At 42.7% G+C, this 17,386-nt stretch overlaps 2 protein-coding genes across 13 annotated transcripts in view; one reads left to right on the top strand and one right to left on the bottom strand.

Moving 5' to 3' along the window:
* The first annotated feature begins 202 nt into the window (after positions 1 to 202).
* PDHB (pyruvate dehydrogenase E1 subunit beta) lies at positions 203 to 7,458 on the top strand. Of its 2 annotated transcripts, XM_067541238.1 has the most exons (10): positions 208 to 1,185; positions 1,273 to 1,335; positions 1,931 to 2,038; positions 2,119 to 2,181; positions 2,258 to 2,293; positions 2,439 to 2,724; positions 4,292 to 4,402; positions 5,181 to 5,272; positions 6,394 to 6,535; positions 7,087 to 7,458. In XM_067541238.1, exons 1-10 carry the CDS (start codon positions 1,129 to 1,131, stop codon positions 7,230 to 7,232), a joined length of 1,104 nt encoding a protein of 367 aa, XP_067397339.1. In that variant the 5' UTR covers positions 208 to 1,128; the 3' UTR covers positions 7,233 to 7,458. The 2 variants fall into 2 exon arrangements, with proteins under 2 accessions (XP_067397349.1, XP_067397339.1); XM_067541248.1 differs by lacking the exon at positions 4,292 to 4,402 and having other exon boundaries at positions 203 to 1,185.
* The window catches only part of PXK (PX domain containing serine/threonine kinase like), a 47,987-nt gene continuing 37,198 nt past the window's right edge, over positions 6,598 to 17,386 (bottom strand). For 4 of the 11 annotated variants that reach the window (XM_067541191.1, XM_067541139.1, XM_067541164.1 and 1 more), the window contains exon 18: positions 9,074 to 10,303. In XM_067541191.1, coding sequence (XP_067397292.1) covers positions 10,101 to 10,303 — 203 coding nt within the window. In that variant the 3' untranslated portion in view covers positions 9,074 to 10,100. Of the gene's footprint in view, positions 6,642 to 9,073; positions 10,304 to 14,895; positions 14,931 to 17,386 lie in introns of those variants that run through there. The other 7 variants (XM_067541209.1, XM_067541226.1, XM_067541155.1 and 4 more) reach the window with 5 other exon arrangements.

Raw genomic sequence — 17,386 nt, 5'->3', positions numbered from 1 at the left:
CAGCACACCCGAACACTGTGACACAGCACAACGGCCAGAACTGTGTGCGGCAGTATTGTGGTGTTGTGACTTGGCTCCGTGACAGCACACCCGAACACTGTGACACAGCACAACGGCCAGAACTGTGTGCGGCAGTATTGTGGTGTTGTGACTTGGCTACGTAACAGCACACCCGAACACTGTGACACACCAGTCTCCCCAGGACTAGACGAACCATTCGCAGCGGGATGTCAGTGCCATGTGCCTCCCTCTGGGATGAGCGCTGTGGCCTGCAGCGCTGCTCCGTTAGGTCAACTACAAGGAAGAAGCTCAGGTGCGGGAGGCAGCACTGTCCCGAGAGCCAGGCCAAGTACGGAACCAGCACCCGCAGACAGGAAGGCCCATCACAAACCTCAGCCTCTTCCCCGCCACGTGCCAAGCGATCGGTTTCATTCCCTGTCACAGCCACGGGGGCTTATAAAGTGGCCAGATTTGGGCATATTTTCATAGGAACAGCAAAAGGCATGTCCCGGACGCTACGGCAACGGCCCTGCCAAGTTTCAAACCCTGTGCCAGGTCACGGGGGCATGAGACCTGTTAACGGGGAAAAAACAGGCTGGAGTATTTTTTAGCAAGGCCGAGAACAGCGACTTTCCCCCAGCTTCACCTGGGCCGGGGGGCTGAAATGATTGCAATCCCCCTTCGCCCCCTCCCAGCATAACCATAACCACCAGCTGGAGGCAGCACCCGGCATGGCCAGCCTGGGGCCAAACAAGTGAAGTCTGAAAACATCCGCAGCTGGAGACAAGGTGGGTCCCCCACCGGCTCCTGCCCACTAGGGAAGGCGAAGCTGTAAAGGATGGCGCCTCTCTGCTAGGTTTGCTCCATGCGGCTCGCCGTATTCGCAGGGCAAGCGGGCGTTCGGCCCGCGTGGGTCGCTGAAAATGCGCTGAGGGCGGAAGCGAAAAGCGAGACACAGGCTGCCGCTTCTGTCTCTTCTCGCGATAACTGGGGGAGCTCCGCCCCTTGTGTCGGTTGCCCAGCAGCGAGGGCCGAGGGCGGGGCCACCTTTGATTGGACAGAGACAGGGCGCTACGTGATGACGTAAGGCGGGCGGGGCCTGCAGACAGTCTGACAGAGGGCAGAGGCATGATGGCGGGTGCTGCGGGGGCACTGAGGCGGCTAGTGCGATGGGGCCCGCAGCAGGTAGGGCCGGGCCGGGCTTCCCAACCGCCCGCCCCCTCTTTCCCCTCCCCCAGCTCCGCCGTAACGCTTGTCCCCGTCTCTCCGCAGGGCCTGGGGCGGCTGCTGCAGCTGCGCAGCGGGATTCACGGGTCCGCGTCGGCCGCCGTGCAGGTAACGGGGACACCGGGCGGGAGGAAGCCGTAACTGCGCCGCCACGGAACACGGGGGCTGCGCGAGCGGGGGTCGGTGGAAACGGGGCATGACCCCAAGGGGGGGAGGGGCAGAGCAGAGCCTGGGGGACCCAGGAGCGGGGGGGAGGGGCTGCGAGCTGTGGTCCCCCTCAAAGGCCTGTGCACAGCCAGCCCCTCCCCCCGCAGCGGGGCGCCCTGCCCTGCCCCGCCCCGGGAGCACCCCTCGTTGGTCTAGCCCCCTAGGCCCGGAGCTGGCGCCTGGCAGCTGATGCGTGGCAGCCTTGTGACACTGCGAGTCCCTCGGGCCAGGGGCTGGCGTGTATGTGTGTGGGACGCCCGGGGGTGTCTGGCTCTGGCACTGTCTAAACACGGATTAAAATAGCTAGGTTAGGCCATTTATTTTCCCTGTCTCTCCGGGAGGAGGTACTTGGCGATGCTCCATCAGTGACTGCTGTACTGAGCACCTGATCCTTCATTGCAAGTCCTTGTGGCTGCTCTCAACTTACCCTGAATGCAGCTGGAGCTGTTCCTAGCAGACTTACTTTTTAACGGTTACCTTCTTCTGTCTCTATCAGGTGACTGTCCGTGATGCATTAAATCAGGCATTGGATGAGGAGCTGGAGAGGGATGAGAGAGTGTTTTTGATGGGGGAGGAAGTTGCCCAATACGATGGTGCATACAAGGTGAGTAGACACAGGTTTATTAACTTTCAAATAGTTGGAAGTATAACCTTGGCAACACAGTTTTTCTTTTAAAACTGCAGATTAGCAGAGGTCTCTGGAAGAAATATGGAGACAAGAGAATAATAGATACTCCTATATCAGAGGTATGAATAAATTAGAGTATTTTTTATTTCCCCTCTCTCCTCTGGAAGTCTTATTCACCCTTAGTTTCTTTTTCAGATGGGCTTTACAGGAATTGCTGTAGGTGCTGCTATGGTAAGTAATTTCTAATTTTTTTGAAGTATAAGTTTTTTCTTTTGGTGTAATTCATTTCACAGAAATGATAAATGCAAAATACCTTGCTATTATGATCGGTAAACTAGTGTGTTAATTACTTAATATGGCTATCTTAATTTAACAGGCTGGGTTGAGACCTATTTGTGAATTCATGACCTTCAACTTCTCCATGCAAGCAATTGATCAAGTTATAAATTCTGCTGGCAAGACACTTTACATGTCTGCAGGCATGGTGCCTGTGCCGGTTGTCTTCAGAGGTCCCAATGGTGCTTCAGCTGGAGTAGGTGCACAACATTCACAATGCTTTGCTGCTTGGTATGGCCATTGTCCTGGACTGAAAGTAGTCAGCCCTTGGAGTTCAGAGGATGCTAGAGGTCTACTTAAAGCATCAGTCCGGGATGACAATCCAGGTGAATGTAACTCTTTATAAGTATCTAGTTTAATGATTAAGAGCCAACTGCTTAAACTTAGTCTCTAATTAGTCTCTGAAAAATCTTTTTTTTTTTTTTTTTTTTAAAGCTAATTTAACTATTAGATTACCTAAACTGTTTAAAAACAGCTTTATTTCAAAGATCCTCCATGCCCTTATAGGTGCAGTTAAGGTCTTTCCAAATACTTTTTGTAGCATACAGTATCTGCAGCTGACTTCATGGCAAGATCCATGATCAGTTTGTGTCTTTCCCAGCTCAACTTCAGTATGTGGTTAAAAACTTCAGAGAAAACTAACACTGCTGAAGTTGAGCTGTCCCAGGTAAACAAACTACATACACAGCTTTCGAACCCATCCAGTTACAAATAACTACTAACTCAGTAGTGCTGTCTTGTTGAGTTTGCATTCACAGAGTAGAAGTGAGTTAGTCTATCCATTCTGTTCTATACCATGCAAACCACTGTTGATGCATTGATTTTTTTGAAGACTGACAGCACAACAAGGGACTTGGAAATTTTAAAGGGGCACACTGCTCCAATCAGTCACTTTAATGCTAGCAGGCACTCTGCTGGTAGACTGGAGGTATGGAAAGTAAGTTCTTGAGTATAGGTGGCCCGAGAGGAATGGTGGGCTTGGGCAGAGTAGAGATTGGTCCAGCCTCTCTCTATATACACACACAACAGCTCAGATACTTCTTCTCTATTGGATAGTGAAATACCGAAAAGGACATCTTCAGTTGCCATCCACAAGTATAGGTCTACTTACAACTCTTGTATTTTACAGTCACTTGTGAAGAATAAAGTCAGTCTATTCTACATAGGTTCTTATATGGCACTTATAGCATCTGAGCGCCTTCCAGTACTGCCGCGTGACTACACATCTGTCACTTGGGGGTGGTTCTCCAACTCTCCCCAGAGGGAGAAGTAGGTGTACTGACATGTCATGTGTTGGTACTCCTTTTTTAAATGTGTAAATACCTATTACCTGGCCCTGGTTCCTTATTTTAATTGAATTTAAAGTGAGAATATGGAGATTCAGATGTTTAATTTCTATAGCGACCAAGTAGAAAAAGGATAATTGATAGTCTGTTGCCCTATTAAGGACACAGTCTTCCTGTATCCTTTCCCATATGAATAAAGGGACTGCTCATGGGAGGTTGTTGGGTCAGGTGCTAGACTTCTGCCTACCACTGAATAGCTCAAATCGCCAAATTTAAATGCTTAACGTGGTTTTAAAAAAAAAAACAAACAAAAAAAACAAACAGGCTCATTTAGTCAAACTTAAAACAGTGCAGTACTACTAGCTGTTCAAGTTAACTTAGTCATTCTTCATGCAGATACAAAAATGTGCTACCTAAACGATGACTCTTATTGCATTTACTGTTTGCCCTCTTCTAAGTGAGCCAAGGAGTTTAGCCTCATGGAGCCCACTGACATTCCAGGAATGCGGAGGTGGGGAGAGGAGGGGAGGTTAGACGATGCTATATCATATTTTCATCTGAAGAACTGCATCAGACTAACCCAAATAAGCACTCAATGCTTTTTCAGTTGTGATGCTGGAAAATGAATTGATGTATGGAGTCCCTTTTGAAATGTCAGAAGAAGCTCAGTCAAAGGATTTTCTTGTTCCTATTGGAAAAGCCAAAATAGAAAGGCCAGGTAAGTTCAGAATACTTTTAACACTTCACATTACCTGATCCTCACATTCTTCTACGCCGCTGGGTCACTTTAAGGGGATAACGTATTTCACATACGAAACACTCCCTTTAGAATAGGAAAATATTTTAAGGGACAGAACTCTAAAAATTGAGTTTATTTGGACTTTATCATACTGTACTGACCTCGTGTAATAAAATAAACCATCACTTGGTCCAGCCTTTTGGCCACAAAATATCTTGCTCTGGAATTGCATCGTTTTTCTAATGGCCGAACTTGGTTCATTGTTCTAATCAATAGCTTATGTGCTGGGTGAATCTCTTTCCTCTTCCTTCCTTGCAACCAGATTGCCACTTTTGTTTAGATTTTATGTTCAGCACATCCAAGATCACTAACTTGTAGTGGTTCAAATTTCTTATTATACATTACTTCATTTACAAGGAGGAGAAGAACTTCATAGCCCTACCAAGACAAGTCTACTCATTCTGCATGCAGAGAGCACAAGTGTGTCAGACACCTAAAGTAATCAAACGCCAGATGAGTTCAGATCTTGAATTTTTCAGGCTATTTCTAATGTATAAATCAGTTAGTTAGTTACTTCTGAATAGACTAAAAGTCCAGTTAAATCAATGCTAATTTCTGTTCTTATGTACTTGCAGAGATGGACCATGTTGTCTTGAACTCTCAAAGATACTTTATAGCTATTTCAGGCGTGGGAGGAAGATGACTTCTGTAGTTAAATCTTACGTAACTTGATCCATCATCCACTTCTGTGTTTCAGGAACCCATGTTACTTTAGTGTCACACTCAAGATCTGTTGGACACTGTCTGGAAGCAGCTGCTGTACTTGTCAAAGAAGGTGTGGAGTGTGAGGTGTGTTTTGTGAGGATTCCAGTCCATGGTAAAACTCCATACTCTTTAAAATCCAACTAAGGTCCTGGAAAATTAAGTCTAGTAAACTGTTTACGCTTAAATACTTTCATCACTGATTTAAGCAATGATGGAGACAAATATGTGCTGTTCATGTATTTGCTATCTCCTGACTTCGTCATAGAGCTGGGGCAAAATTAATAGCATGGATCTAAGTCAATCACAAGCAAGAGGGAAGCTTGTGTTTTGAGATGGTCTGTTTGTGCAGTGCAATATTGCAGCTAGACAGGATGATATTTAGTGGGATTCCTAAGGGGTGACCAGGGGTTTGTCTAAACAGTTGTACTAGTTTAAAGTGTGTTTCATTGTTAATCGATTCAGTGAAAGGCTGTGTGGACACTCACATCAGTATAAGCCTGGCTTATATTGATCTAGCTTGTTAGGAATAGGCAATAAGCCATGGCGTATATAGCTAAGTCTGTATTGATTCTAGTGTCCAGCCTTTTCACTAATTAGTTAAATTAGTTTAGTTAAACTGATGTGCTGTTTGTGTGTAGACAAGGCTTGAGTCATGTTTGTTCACATCTTAAACTATCTGGAGACAGAAGGAGTGAAAGGTCTATGGTTTGCCTTGATCCTAGCGGTATTAATGCAGAAAAACATCAGTGAATGGTGTGTGCAAAGCTAATAGCACATGTCTCTTTATGAAGGGAGGAGAAGACTAGAAAATCAGACTTCTGACATGCTGGAGGGTGAGATAGGAGTCTGTAGCGTGATGTGGTGGCTAAAATTAGTCATTATGTGCAGGTAGAAGGAGCATCCTATCCCAAGTGAGTAGTTCCTTTTTGTACTGTGCATGTGGCTATAGCTGAAACACAGAACTTAGGTACCTATGCATAGGAAAGATGATCAAAATAGTGGATGCAGAATACACACAGGTGGAGGAAATACCCGAGATCTCAGCTTGAAGTGTTAAACTTTCTTTAGACAGTTAGACCTCAAGGAGAGAATACGACTGGCTAAAACAAGAACAATGCAGTAATAAAGCGAATGGTATTCATTTATGCAATTAGATAGGCTTAAAGGGCTTCTTGCAAAAAAAATCACTTAACATTCTCTCTAAGGTGATAAACCTCCGTACCATTAGACCAATGGATGTGGAAAGCATAGAAGCCAGTGTTGTGAAGACAAATCATCTTGTAACAGTGGAAGGCGGCTGGCCACAGTTTGGAGTAGGAGCTGAAATTTGTGCCAGGATCATAGAAGGTATTTCAGAATAGCTTCTGTAACTTGTTTAATTTTGTATGTTTTTAAAGTTACCTCACTCACCTTAAACATACTGCCTTCATGATACGTTAACTGCTCCAGTCAACTGTTTGTGGGGGGGAAGGAGGAAATTTAGTCAAATCAAGGTTCAGGTTTCCTGTTTAAATGGTTAAAGTCTAACTTAACAAAAGCACATGGTGGTGAAACCCTAAGACCCTTTATTCTGTTTCACCTGTAGCCAACCCTCCTAGAGCCAGAGTGGTGGAGCTTCCAGGGGCTGTGTAGATGGCAGTGAGTAGGCTAGCCTGGGAATGTACCCTAGAAGAGCATCGGAGGCAGTAAGGTTTCCCTACCCGTGTAAACTTTTTCTGAATGTATGAAGATAGTGAGACTTGAGGAAGAATGTCTCTAAGTTTAGGGTTAACAAGTCAAGACAGCTGCAGGAATAAAGGGATTGGCCCTGTGATCACTTTAAGACCTTTATCTTCTCTCAGGAAAGTTATAGTTAAACATGCATGGCCTGACTTAAGCACCTTTTAATTCTATTCCAGGACCTGCCTTTAACTATTTGGATGCTCCAGTGGTGCGTCTCACAGGTGCAGATGTTCCTATGCCTTATGCAAAGACTTTGGAAGAGAACTGCTTACCTCAAGTGAAGGATATCATATTTGCAGTGAAAAAAACATTAAATATCTAGGTTGTACGTACATGCTATTCTTCAAAATCTGTCTCTTAAGAACAACATTAATGGAATGGACTACAAACTTATTCATAACTAAGTTGTATAGCTATATTGACCTTTGTCTCAAGGGGAAGATTTAAGTGACATTTAATGTATTTATGGAGCTAATCTGTATTTGAACTGTGTTCTCAGCTACATTCTTCTATCTAGCTAAGCAGTAAAGCACACTTACATTTGTGGATGCCAGACTCATTATGTAAAGTTTTTGAATCTGTATTGAAAACCTTTAGGTATGATAGAAGGTAAAAAGGAAGCAGTACTGTATCAAGGGAAATGAGAATCTCACTCTAAGTGATCTAAACTTAATTTTTCAGAAATGATCCTCCCTCTGCTCAGCACGCCTTGCATTTATAAAGGTGAAGAATAGCTTTGACCTACCTTGGAGCTGCAAGTAGCAATAAGTAGTCAGGTATTTTCGTCTAGGACTAGAATGCAACATCACAGCATGCTTGAGCAGAACTTTTGCTAAATAAGTGAATCTTAAAAAGGCTTTTAACCAAATTTGTGTCCCTAGATTTAACTCAGTGATGGGGCACCCGGGTATACTCTAGAGCTGGCAGTTCCCCTTCTCCACGGTGGCTGTAATAAGAATTACTTATGGAAAATGAGGAAGTTCAGTGTAGTAAGGGAGGTGGCTGTCCCAGGGATGTTACGCCCTTGCCTGGAGAAGAGATTCTCTATAATTGAAGAATGGGGGTAGAGTTTCAGCAGATGTTTAACATGCTCTTCTTTAGCTCACTAGTTACAGCTGCTGAAGCAAGGTGCAGTTTCTTTAAAATGCTAATTCATTAGGATGGTGGCATTGCTGAACTGTTTGGGTGCAAATCAGTCTCCTAAGAAAAGACTTGTTGGACGGGAAATTTCACACCTTCCTCTCATTCTCGTGTTTCCAGTACTATAGTTTCCCCCTTTGTCAGATAAGAGACTGATTGTAGAGGGGAAATAAGTCAGTCTGGATGCTGTTTGTTTAATCCAAGGAAGGCTTCTAGCTGCAAGCTTCGAGGAAGCTCCACATTTAAAATCTTAACCCTTTTAGTAGCTTAAATACTTCATAACTACATTATCTACAGCATCACATGATCAAAAGCCAGTTTTTATCTTAATTATTCCTCATTCATCCATTCAGTTTTACAACAGGGGTTAAATCCTGATAAAAACTGGTAAAATAAAGCATCCTTTGAAAAATATTTCATCCTCTGCCTTTTTTAGAGCACCAGCCCCTGTGCGTGTGCTACCGTTGGTAGGTTAGACTGCTTGGCTGTTAAGACTACTTAACACCCTACTTACAATATCCAGCCAAGGGTTCTATTATTTCTAATGTGAAGACCAGTCCGGACCCAATTAAGGAAATGAAAGTACAGTGAAGGCTGGGTGTTTAAAAAAAGAGGCAGGAGTGAAGCTATTCCAGAGAAACTAGACTAAAGTGCTATGCTATTTTAAAAATGCTTTCCTCTAGAACAGTACGTAAACCTCTGCACAGTGGTTGCAGGAGAAGCTAGTGATTAGTCACCGCAGATTATCACACGTTTCCATGTTTCAGATGCATTACCCTGTATCTTCAAGGGAACTGAACTAGCATCACTCCAATAGCCAAGGAACTGAATTCCTTCCTCCTTGGGGCCTTTTAGGCTAGTGCTACGTCAGCTTCCTATCTCATTTCTGTACTTCTAACAATAGTAAAATGGCTGTTACTCAAATGCACAGAACAGAAGCTTCTGCCATACTAGATTCTCTGGCTATGGCCTATCTTACTACCAAAATATCTTATTTTAAAGCATCTACCCTCATTTACTAGCTGGAGGAATTCCAATGACATTTATTTTAATAAAAATATGACTGAATATATCTCACAGGTTACATGAAAATTTATACACAATGACATTCTCTGCATAGTAACAAACACTGATGTGTACTTGAATTTAAAAATGGATTATCTATAATCCTTTAAAGTGCAATTTGTTTAAATTTTAAGCAAATCATAGAATAAAAGGATCTTTTCAATCAAGCATTTTAAAACATAAAAATGTGTTGTTACTTCCCCAAGAACAAGATTTATTTCATATGGATGCAAAACTTGCCTGTGTTGAAACAACTCCAAAATCCAGAATTTGTGTTGAATAATCAGTGCCAAATTAACTCCCATTTATTTCCTGAATTAATAGGCTGTGTTTCCCCTGCACTTGTGGTAACTGGAAACAGCTACATCTTTAGGGTGATCATTCCTACAGTACATATAATCATGGGCAGCATTCATGCTACATTGAATTCTAGAGTACTCCCCAAAGGCAGATAGGCCATAGAGAGTTAAATTTACAGTTCCGTCACCAGTGTACTACACTTTGGATTAAGTGGGATTTTTTAAAAAAGATTATCTAAAGCAAATGACATTTTTTGATGCAGCAAAAATGTAAATGTGCCAGCTACCTGGAATTGTTGGAAAATAGTTTAGGGTAGACTAAAGTTAGAGTCTCACGTGTGTTTGAAACAAGGGGCAGGGTGGAATCAGAAGATGTACTGAGTCAGTATTCACCCCCTTGTTCCTAATTTCAGACAGTAGAAATGTTGCTCCTCCCCATCACGTAACTATAGGCCAGAATTCCTTTAAACTGGAGTAACTGAAGTCAATAGTTACCACCATAAGCTGCCAATGTAGTTCAAACGATGTAGTGCTGCTACTCAAGGACAAGGAGAAATAATTTCTCTAGAAAAAGATGAAATGGCTCTCAACAGACAGCTGCAAAATAATAGACCACCATGAAGTTGCCTCATCAACTGAGGACAGTTCGTGGGGAAAAAATATCCCTTCCTGGTGTGAAGTTAACTTCAGCTGATCCTGGGAGCACTGTAGTCACACACGTCTGCTTTCTTCAAAGCTCCTTTCTGAAAGTTTTGAATGGAGCTAAGTAAGGCTTCTCGGCTGGCACTGTTAGCAGGCCCCAGGTCGGGCGGCACGGGCACATCCGTCTGAGGAGGTGGTGGAGGAGCTGCTGGTGGTGGAGGCGGTGGGGGTATAGTTGACACTCCTGCTAAGATGAGACAATAATTACATCAAGAAAACTCCATCATAAGGTTGGCTGACCAAAAACAAGACCAAGCTGATCAAATAATTGTAGCTGCCTTGCTAGAATAGCAATCAATTCTAGAGTAATTCACCCCAGTACTTACGTAACTTACATAATGAGTACTACAACTAGGTACCCGATTGTGGACAAGAACGTAGAAAATAGATGTGAGAAAGACCTAGAAGATCTCATCCATCCACTTGTAAGTGCAGGATATACAGTACCCTGATAAGAGACATCGTCTAAGTCACCTTTGAAGGGAAGCCCTGGATGCCCCATTACTTGAACTTAACTGTTCAGCTGAATACAAAATACAAGATTCTTGCACCGGCTGAGAGGGATGAAATAGATGACTTAACAGGGCTTCTCCCTCCTTTCTGACCTCTATGGTTTGTTTCTTAGTACTACCACCATGTGAAGCAGTCTGCTCTGCCTCTCACAAAGCCAGACCCAATACAGCAGTTTGGCTTCAGCACTAATTACTGTTACCTAGGTGTAGCTATGCTTTAAAGTCATTTTTCTCCTAAAAGCTCCCACCTGTGTGCTATCTGCTGTTACTGCCTAGTCTGATTTTTCTAGTCCATGAGTTCTGTTTTTAGGTGATTAACTATACATAGAAAATGGGTCTTTTTATAACACTTAACACTAAAGACAAACAGAAAAAGGCAAGTTTCTATTAAAATTAATTTGTGAATAGCAATATTCTCTTAGGTTACACTGCATCACCAATTCTAATGAAGGCCACAAGCATGAATCACAAACAGACCCCAGAGCTGGCTCATGGCACCATTAGCACTGAGAAATCTGGGCTTGATCTGCTACATCCTGTGTTCTAAGTCACACATATCCTTTATTTTCTGTAACTTGGTGGGTGTGTCAACTTCACCGTCCTTCACATCAAGAATACACAGGCACATAAGAGCAAGGGAGTTTCAAATATGCTCCCTTGCAACTTCACATCACATGGCCATACAAAATCAGAGCTGTGAGATTTGTTAGTTAGGCTTGGAAGGATTCAACATTTTATTGACAAATGTTGGTAAACATCAATACACACATCACATATGCTGCAAGGGGTGGAGGAGGTATGATTATAGCAAATTTTTACATCCATTAGCCAGGTACCTTTCTGTACGATATGAGCTACTCAGTAGCCATACTGGAAACAGGAATTTGAAATATATAGCATTGCATTTACTTATGCCAGGTTTAGCGTAGTGGACACAGAAAGGTAAAAACTGCCACTATTTGACAGTGAAAGGAAGTGACAAGGGATGCAATAGTTACCAAAGCTGCCATATTGTTGCCATCTTTCCATTAATTCAAAACTCCCAACAAACACTTAGGAAATTAAGTCACACAGAACTATGTTCCAAAGTTATTCAATGCTCAGCCATGAACAACAGAAAGCAGGTGAAGCAAACCACTCCCTTCTCAACGTGTCCTATTCCTCCTTGCTGCTTGCTCCCAGACTAATGAGTGGTGGTGAAAAATAAGTCCTGTAATAAAACAAACTGAATTCTAGAAGGAAATGACCTTAATTTGAAACTCCTGTTTTCAATTTGTATCAGTCAAAAGAGATTTTTCCACATACGAACAAGCTCAAAAAGGAGAATGTTTGTAGAGAAAGCATTTTATCTGGCCAGTGACTAACTGAATTCCTTTGGTTACTGTATTTCAGACACTTGTGCTGATCAAGAGTTTCCCTTCCTCACAAGCCAGCATCTTCTGTGGGTGGGGGACACACACGATCTTTTGCTGAGCAAACGACAGCCTGTTCCCATGGAAATATGTGGCTGTTTTCAAGTCTTTGTTTTAGTTTCCTCCTCTCCAGTAGAAATGTCAGTGTTCAAAGAAGGACTCGCTGGTCAACCTGGGACCATCTCTCTGTTGCGGAGATTTTTTTTTTTTTTTTTTTTTTAAATCCCTCACTCTCTTTGGTAATTGAGCTGGAACAAAGTTAGTACATATTTGAAAAGCAGAGATGGCCCAAATTCATCCCCATGTAATTCACTGACCTGCCTGATTAGTCCTTATGCTGGCACAGATAACCAGGCCTGCAAATCTAAGTTTATTAGAAAATATATTGGAAAATTATGCCCAGCCTTAAAGCCTCTCTAACGAGTGTGCTCATTAATGATCAGCAGTGTGGGAAAATACTATGAAGTGTAATACCAGAAATTCATGGCAGAAGAAAGAAGAAATGGTGCTACACAGCAAAGGCTCAGGCAGGATGGCAAGCATTAAGATGGAAGTGGTCAGAGTAGAACAGGGGAAGTGAAGGCATCCCACATCCTCACTGTTTAACTTGCGATCAAACAAATGGGATGCTAATAGGATATGCCACAAATGAGTCAAGAGCATCTGAGTAAGGAACAAAATCGCACAAGAGAGACAAAGCAGCAGAGAAACAGATAGAAAAGGACAGAAAAGAAAAGAATCAAAGGCAATGGACAAAAAGCAGAGACAAGAGACTGCAGAGGCTAAAAGATTAGGTGTCCAATACTGAGTAGGAATGATTAGGAACAAAGGCTGGAATTCTGTAACAGAAAAAAAGAGATGTACAGTTGATGAGAACAGAGGTGAAAAAGTCATCATAAATGAAGTGATGGATCGCTGTTTATAATTAGTCCAGTGCACTAATGTTATCTGGTTTCTAAACTGGTTACTTTTTTGGTGGGGAAGATCAGTTTACTTTTTGTACTTCTTTTTACAAAGCCTTTTGAGCAGCGGTCCTCAAACTTTTTACCTTGTGCCACTGCCCCCCCTTACTCCATCCACACTCCCCACAGCTGGGGCTGGGAGTGGGGCCACGGTCAGGGCCAAGGGCTGTGGCTGGGAGCAGGGCCACGGTTGGGGGGGCTGCAGTCGGGACCGTGGCAAATGAGGCTGGGGCTGTCAGGCCCTGCAGGCTGGGCCAGCACACAGTTTGGGGCACAGTAGGGCTCGGTGGCGCTCTCTCCCCGTCCCTTGGGGGGCACACCCCCCAGTTTGGGGATCTCTGTTTTAGACCTACATACTATGTAATGGCTGAACTGGAAACAAAACTGCCGGCACCAATGTGCAGTAAGGAGAAACTCCACTTTCCTATATTTGGAGGCACTTTATCGGATCAACTCCTGGAGCTGCTAGTTTAATTCTGAATTCAGCCTTAACACAGATGCAGTTATTGAAATCACATTTGTTCCATTGGGGCCTATTCCTTCATACACTTACATAGAAGTCTTTACTGACTGGTGTCTATAAAGATTTGCAGGACCTAATTTATGAAATTTATCAACACATCTTATAAAGAAAGTGTCACACAACAAGCCGTCTGTCTGTCCTTCCTCCCTTGCACTGAGTCATTCTGAGAAAGGAGCCCAGGCAGGTATGTCTACACTGCAGGGAAAGCCCAGGGTTCAAACTCAGGCTCAAGCATTTCCATCTACACACGAATCGTGCTGACCTAGGATCCCACTATCCCACAGGGGTGGAGGGTCCAAGCCTGAGTCAAGCCGGGAGCCAGGGTTCAAAGCCCTATTGCTTTGCAGTGTAGATACAGCCCCGCTGGACTCATGCTCGGAGAGTCCACAATCCCATGAACCAAATTTTCTTTGTCCTCTGAACAGTCAGTTTTCCCCACACTGAACCATGAACAAGGTCTAGAGCAGAACATATTTTGGAAGGGCGTCAGGAAGTCCGGGATATGGGTGGCTGGACTCGGGCCTGCATAATGCAGTGTAGACGCTGGAGCCCCAGGTTGGGATCCAGGGTTCAACAATTCCTAACCTGTGGTTATAAATGAGGGTAGACACTCAAACCCAGGGTCTGCTAACTCGAGTTCTACCTATGCTGGGCTTACGTTGCAGTGTAGACTTACCTTACAGCACGTCTACACTGCAATTAAAACACCTGTGTAGGATGACTCAGGCTCCAGCCTGAGCCCAAAACATCTACATGGCAATTTTACAGCATTGCAAGCATGGGCCAGGCATAGGTGTTTAATTGCCGTACAGACATCCCCTCCCTCTCCTCAATATACTGTGGTGCAGCTGCAGCTACTGTCCAGCAGGAAAATACTTCACAATAATTACAGGGAGAAAGCGACTTGGTCAGCAGGCGGCCCTCCCTTAGAGATATGCTGGAGGAGGCTGCTCAGGGCCGATTAATTGTTTATCTCAATGACTTTACGAATGAACATTCAAAACACCTCTTAATGGCTTTTATAGTGACAGTTTTGTTAAGAGTTTGTTATAAGAAATTGAAAGTTTATGAGAGACTGTAAAACTGAAGCCAGATTTAAAACAAAAACTCAGTTATGGATTTAAAGTGATAGCAACTGTGAAAATTGCATGTTTAAAGCTCGCTAAGAGAATGGGATGCAAACAAAGAAAATCATTTTAGTGATAGTTTTTTAAAATGCTACATTTAATTAAAATAATTATTGAAATAGCTTATGATCTACTTCTCCTTTGAACGTCTCATGGCATAAAAAAGGAACAAGGTCTGTGTTCACTTTTCCCATACAGAAACAGAGCATCTTTAAAAAGAGAGGGAAATCAGCATTGGCTTACTTTACCGATAATTCATGTTCAAAATGATGTAAGCTCTATTGAAGACAGCAGAGAGAAAGAGAGAGAGAGAAAGGACACAAGTCATTATTCTGGTTCTAATGTCATTCAGTCACACTGTTAGCTGTACCGTTAGTTAGGTTACCCAATGGTTAGTCATTCCACTATACACGTCTATGAACTTGAATGTATTGGTTTTGAACTATTTTTAAAATGCCCTTTATATAAAATCAGCCAAGTAATTGTGCACGTAATTTAATGAACCACACTTTTCTGTACTAAAATCCTTATAGACTGATGAAACATTATGTTTGTAATCTCACACAAACACATCCATCCATTTAAAAATCCCAGATGTCAAGCTCTGGGGGTCTTGAAGCACTTTTAGTTACATTAAGGTACATCTCAGAGTGATCCAACAATAAAACTGTATGAGAAGAAGCCATAGGAAATAAAAATCCATTCATTTTGTATGTAACATTCCAAGACTAGCACTTATATTTCTTTTTATCCTGAAACATTTATATTGTATAGATCAGATACACACTCAAAAAAAGGAAGAAAACTTAATGCACTGAAGATGGCTTACAGTGATGGAAAAGGCAGAACACCAGCACATTCTGACCTTCCGTGGGGCATCTTAATCCTTGAAGGATTTAAAACCAAAGAAAAAAATCACTCAGAGTCAAATCCAAATCCTGCTCTTGGGGTCACCTCCACTCACTTTAATTCTCAAAAGATTGATAGATTCTAAGGCCAGAAGGGATCATTCTGGTCAAGTCTGACGTCCTGTAGAATGCAAATATAGAACATCCCCAACATAATCCCTGGAGCAGAACTTTTAGAAAAACACCAAATCTTTGATTTTAAAAATGGTCAGTGATGGCAAATCCACCATGACCATTGGGACACTGTTCCAATGGCTAATTTCTCCCACTGTTAAAAGTTTACACCTTATTTCCAGTCTGAATTTGTTAACCTTCAGTTTCCAACCACTGGATTGTGTTAGACCTTTCTCTGCTAGACTGAAGAGCTCATTATTAAATATTTGTTCCCCATGTAGGTACTTACAGATTGTAAATCAAGTTACCCATTAATTTTCTCTTTGTTAAACTAAATAGATTGAGCTCCTTGAGTCTCTCACTATAAGGCAAGTTTTCTAATTTTTTTAATCATTCTTGTGGCTCTTCCCTGAACCTTCTCCAATTTATCAACATCCTTCTTGAATCATGGACACCAGAACTGGACACAGCATTCCAGCAATGGACACACCAGTACCAAATTCAGAGGTAACATAACCTCTTTGCACCTACTCAAGATTTCGGTTTATGCATCCCAGGATGGCATTAGCTCTTTTGGCCACAGTGACACACTGGGAGCTCATGTGCCGCTGATTAGCCCCCATAACCCCAAAATGTTTTTCGGAGTCACTGCTTCTCAGGATAGTCCCCCGTCCTGTGAGCGTGGCTGGTATCCTTTGTTCCTAAGGAACACCCATAAGGCAATTGGGGCTATTCACTTTAGTAAGGGAAATAAAATTGACCAGAGCTGTTATCTTTCATCACCTACCTTCCGTCCTAGAGAAGCATGCTCATAAATTAAAACTTACTGGGTTAGGAGGCATGGTATGAAGAATGGGTTATACTTTCCATTTTATAGCATCCTCCACCCATCTGACTTCATGTGCGGCTCCTGACCATAAAAAATGAATGGATTTTTAAGTGACAGCAGAATTAATGTAGTTGGAGGAAGAAAACTGAACATGCAAGAGGAAGGGACAACCACTCTAGCCAAAAGCTCAGAGCCACAGGAAGCTATATCAGAATCAGCATTTGCCACCACCTAAAGAAGGTATCTCAAAAAGATTTAGTAGTGAAGCTGAGAGAATAATTTGCAACAAATCTAGCCTCCTCCTGGTTGCAGCATGTCTATTAGCCAGCCATGATTTCTGCACACATTATTCAGACTTCATTGATTAACCTTTTGGAACTTTTTGCTCTATGAATGGATTGCAAGTGTTGTTATATTGCTTCGTTGTAATTTATTAGATAAAAGTCACATTGTATTGTTTCTGCTCCATGAGTGGATGAGCACACAAGCACTACCAAAACACATTTATGGGTCCAAACTTCAAATTCAGTCTCTGTGAATTCTCATGTATGAGTCTTTGAAATTCACTTTCTGCTTTAAGAGGGTTGGAAAGCAAACACAGAAGGGTCATGAATACAGCCAAAGTGAAGTTATTGAGAAATTCAGAGGAATATTCATGGATATTTGTTTGCATTGTTCATTATTATTTGCTAGCAGCTTTAGTATGGCAATATTAAAACTAGGAAACCGAGACCAGCCTGACCTTCCATATTTGGGGACTGATTTGACTTAAGCCTGAATGAAGCTAGGGGAGATGAAGGCACACAGCACTTTGCAGGATCAGGCCCTCAGTCAGCAATGCACTCAAGTTATTCAAATCCCTCTAGTTTAGAGGCTGCACATT

This window comes from Emydura macquarii, unplaced genomic scaffold, assembly GCF_026122565.2.
Source record: "Emydura macquarii macquarii isolate MOO-44397 ecotype Brisbane River unplaced genomic scaffold, CSIRO-AGI_Emac_v2 contig_71, whole genome shotgun sequence".
Classification (NCBI taxonomy): domain Eukaryota; kingdom Metazoa; phylum Chordata; order Testudines; family Chelidae; genus Emydura; species Emydura macquarii.
Note: the sequence above shows the minus strand (reverse complement) of the source record. Positions and strands in the feature narration are given on the sequence as shown.

Bases quoted from the DNA above. Each gene is read 5' to 3' on its own strand.
- PDHB (XM_067541238.1), top strand. From the start codon at position 1,129: ATGATGGCGGGTGCTGCGGGGGCACTGAGGCGGCTAGTGCGATGGGGC. The intron at 2,182-2,257 runs GTATGAATAAAT...TTTCTTTTTCAG, and splicing joins TAGATACTCCTATATCAGAG to ATGGGCTTTACAGGAATTGC. The intron at 2,294-2,438 runs GTAAGTAATTTC...TTAATTTAACAG, and splicing joins TTGCTGTAGGTGCTGCTATG to GCTGGGTTGAGACCTATTTG.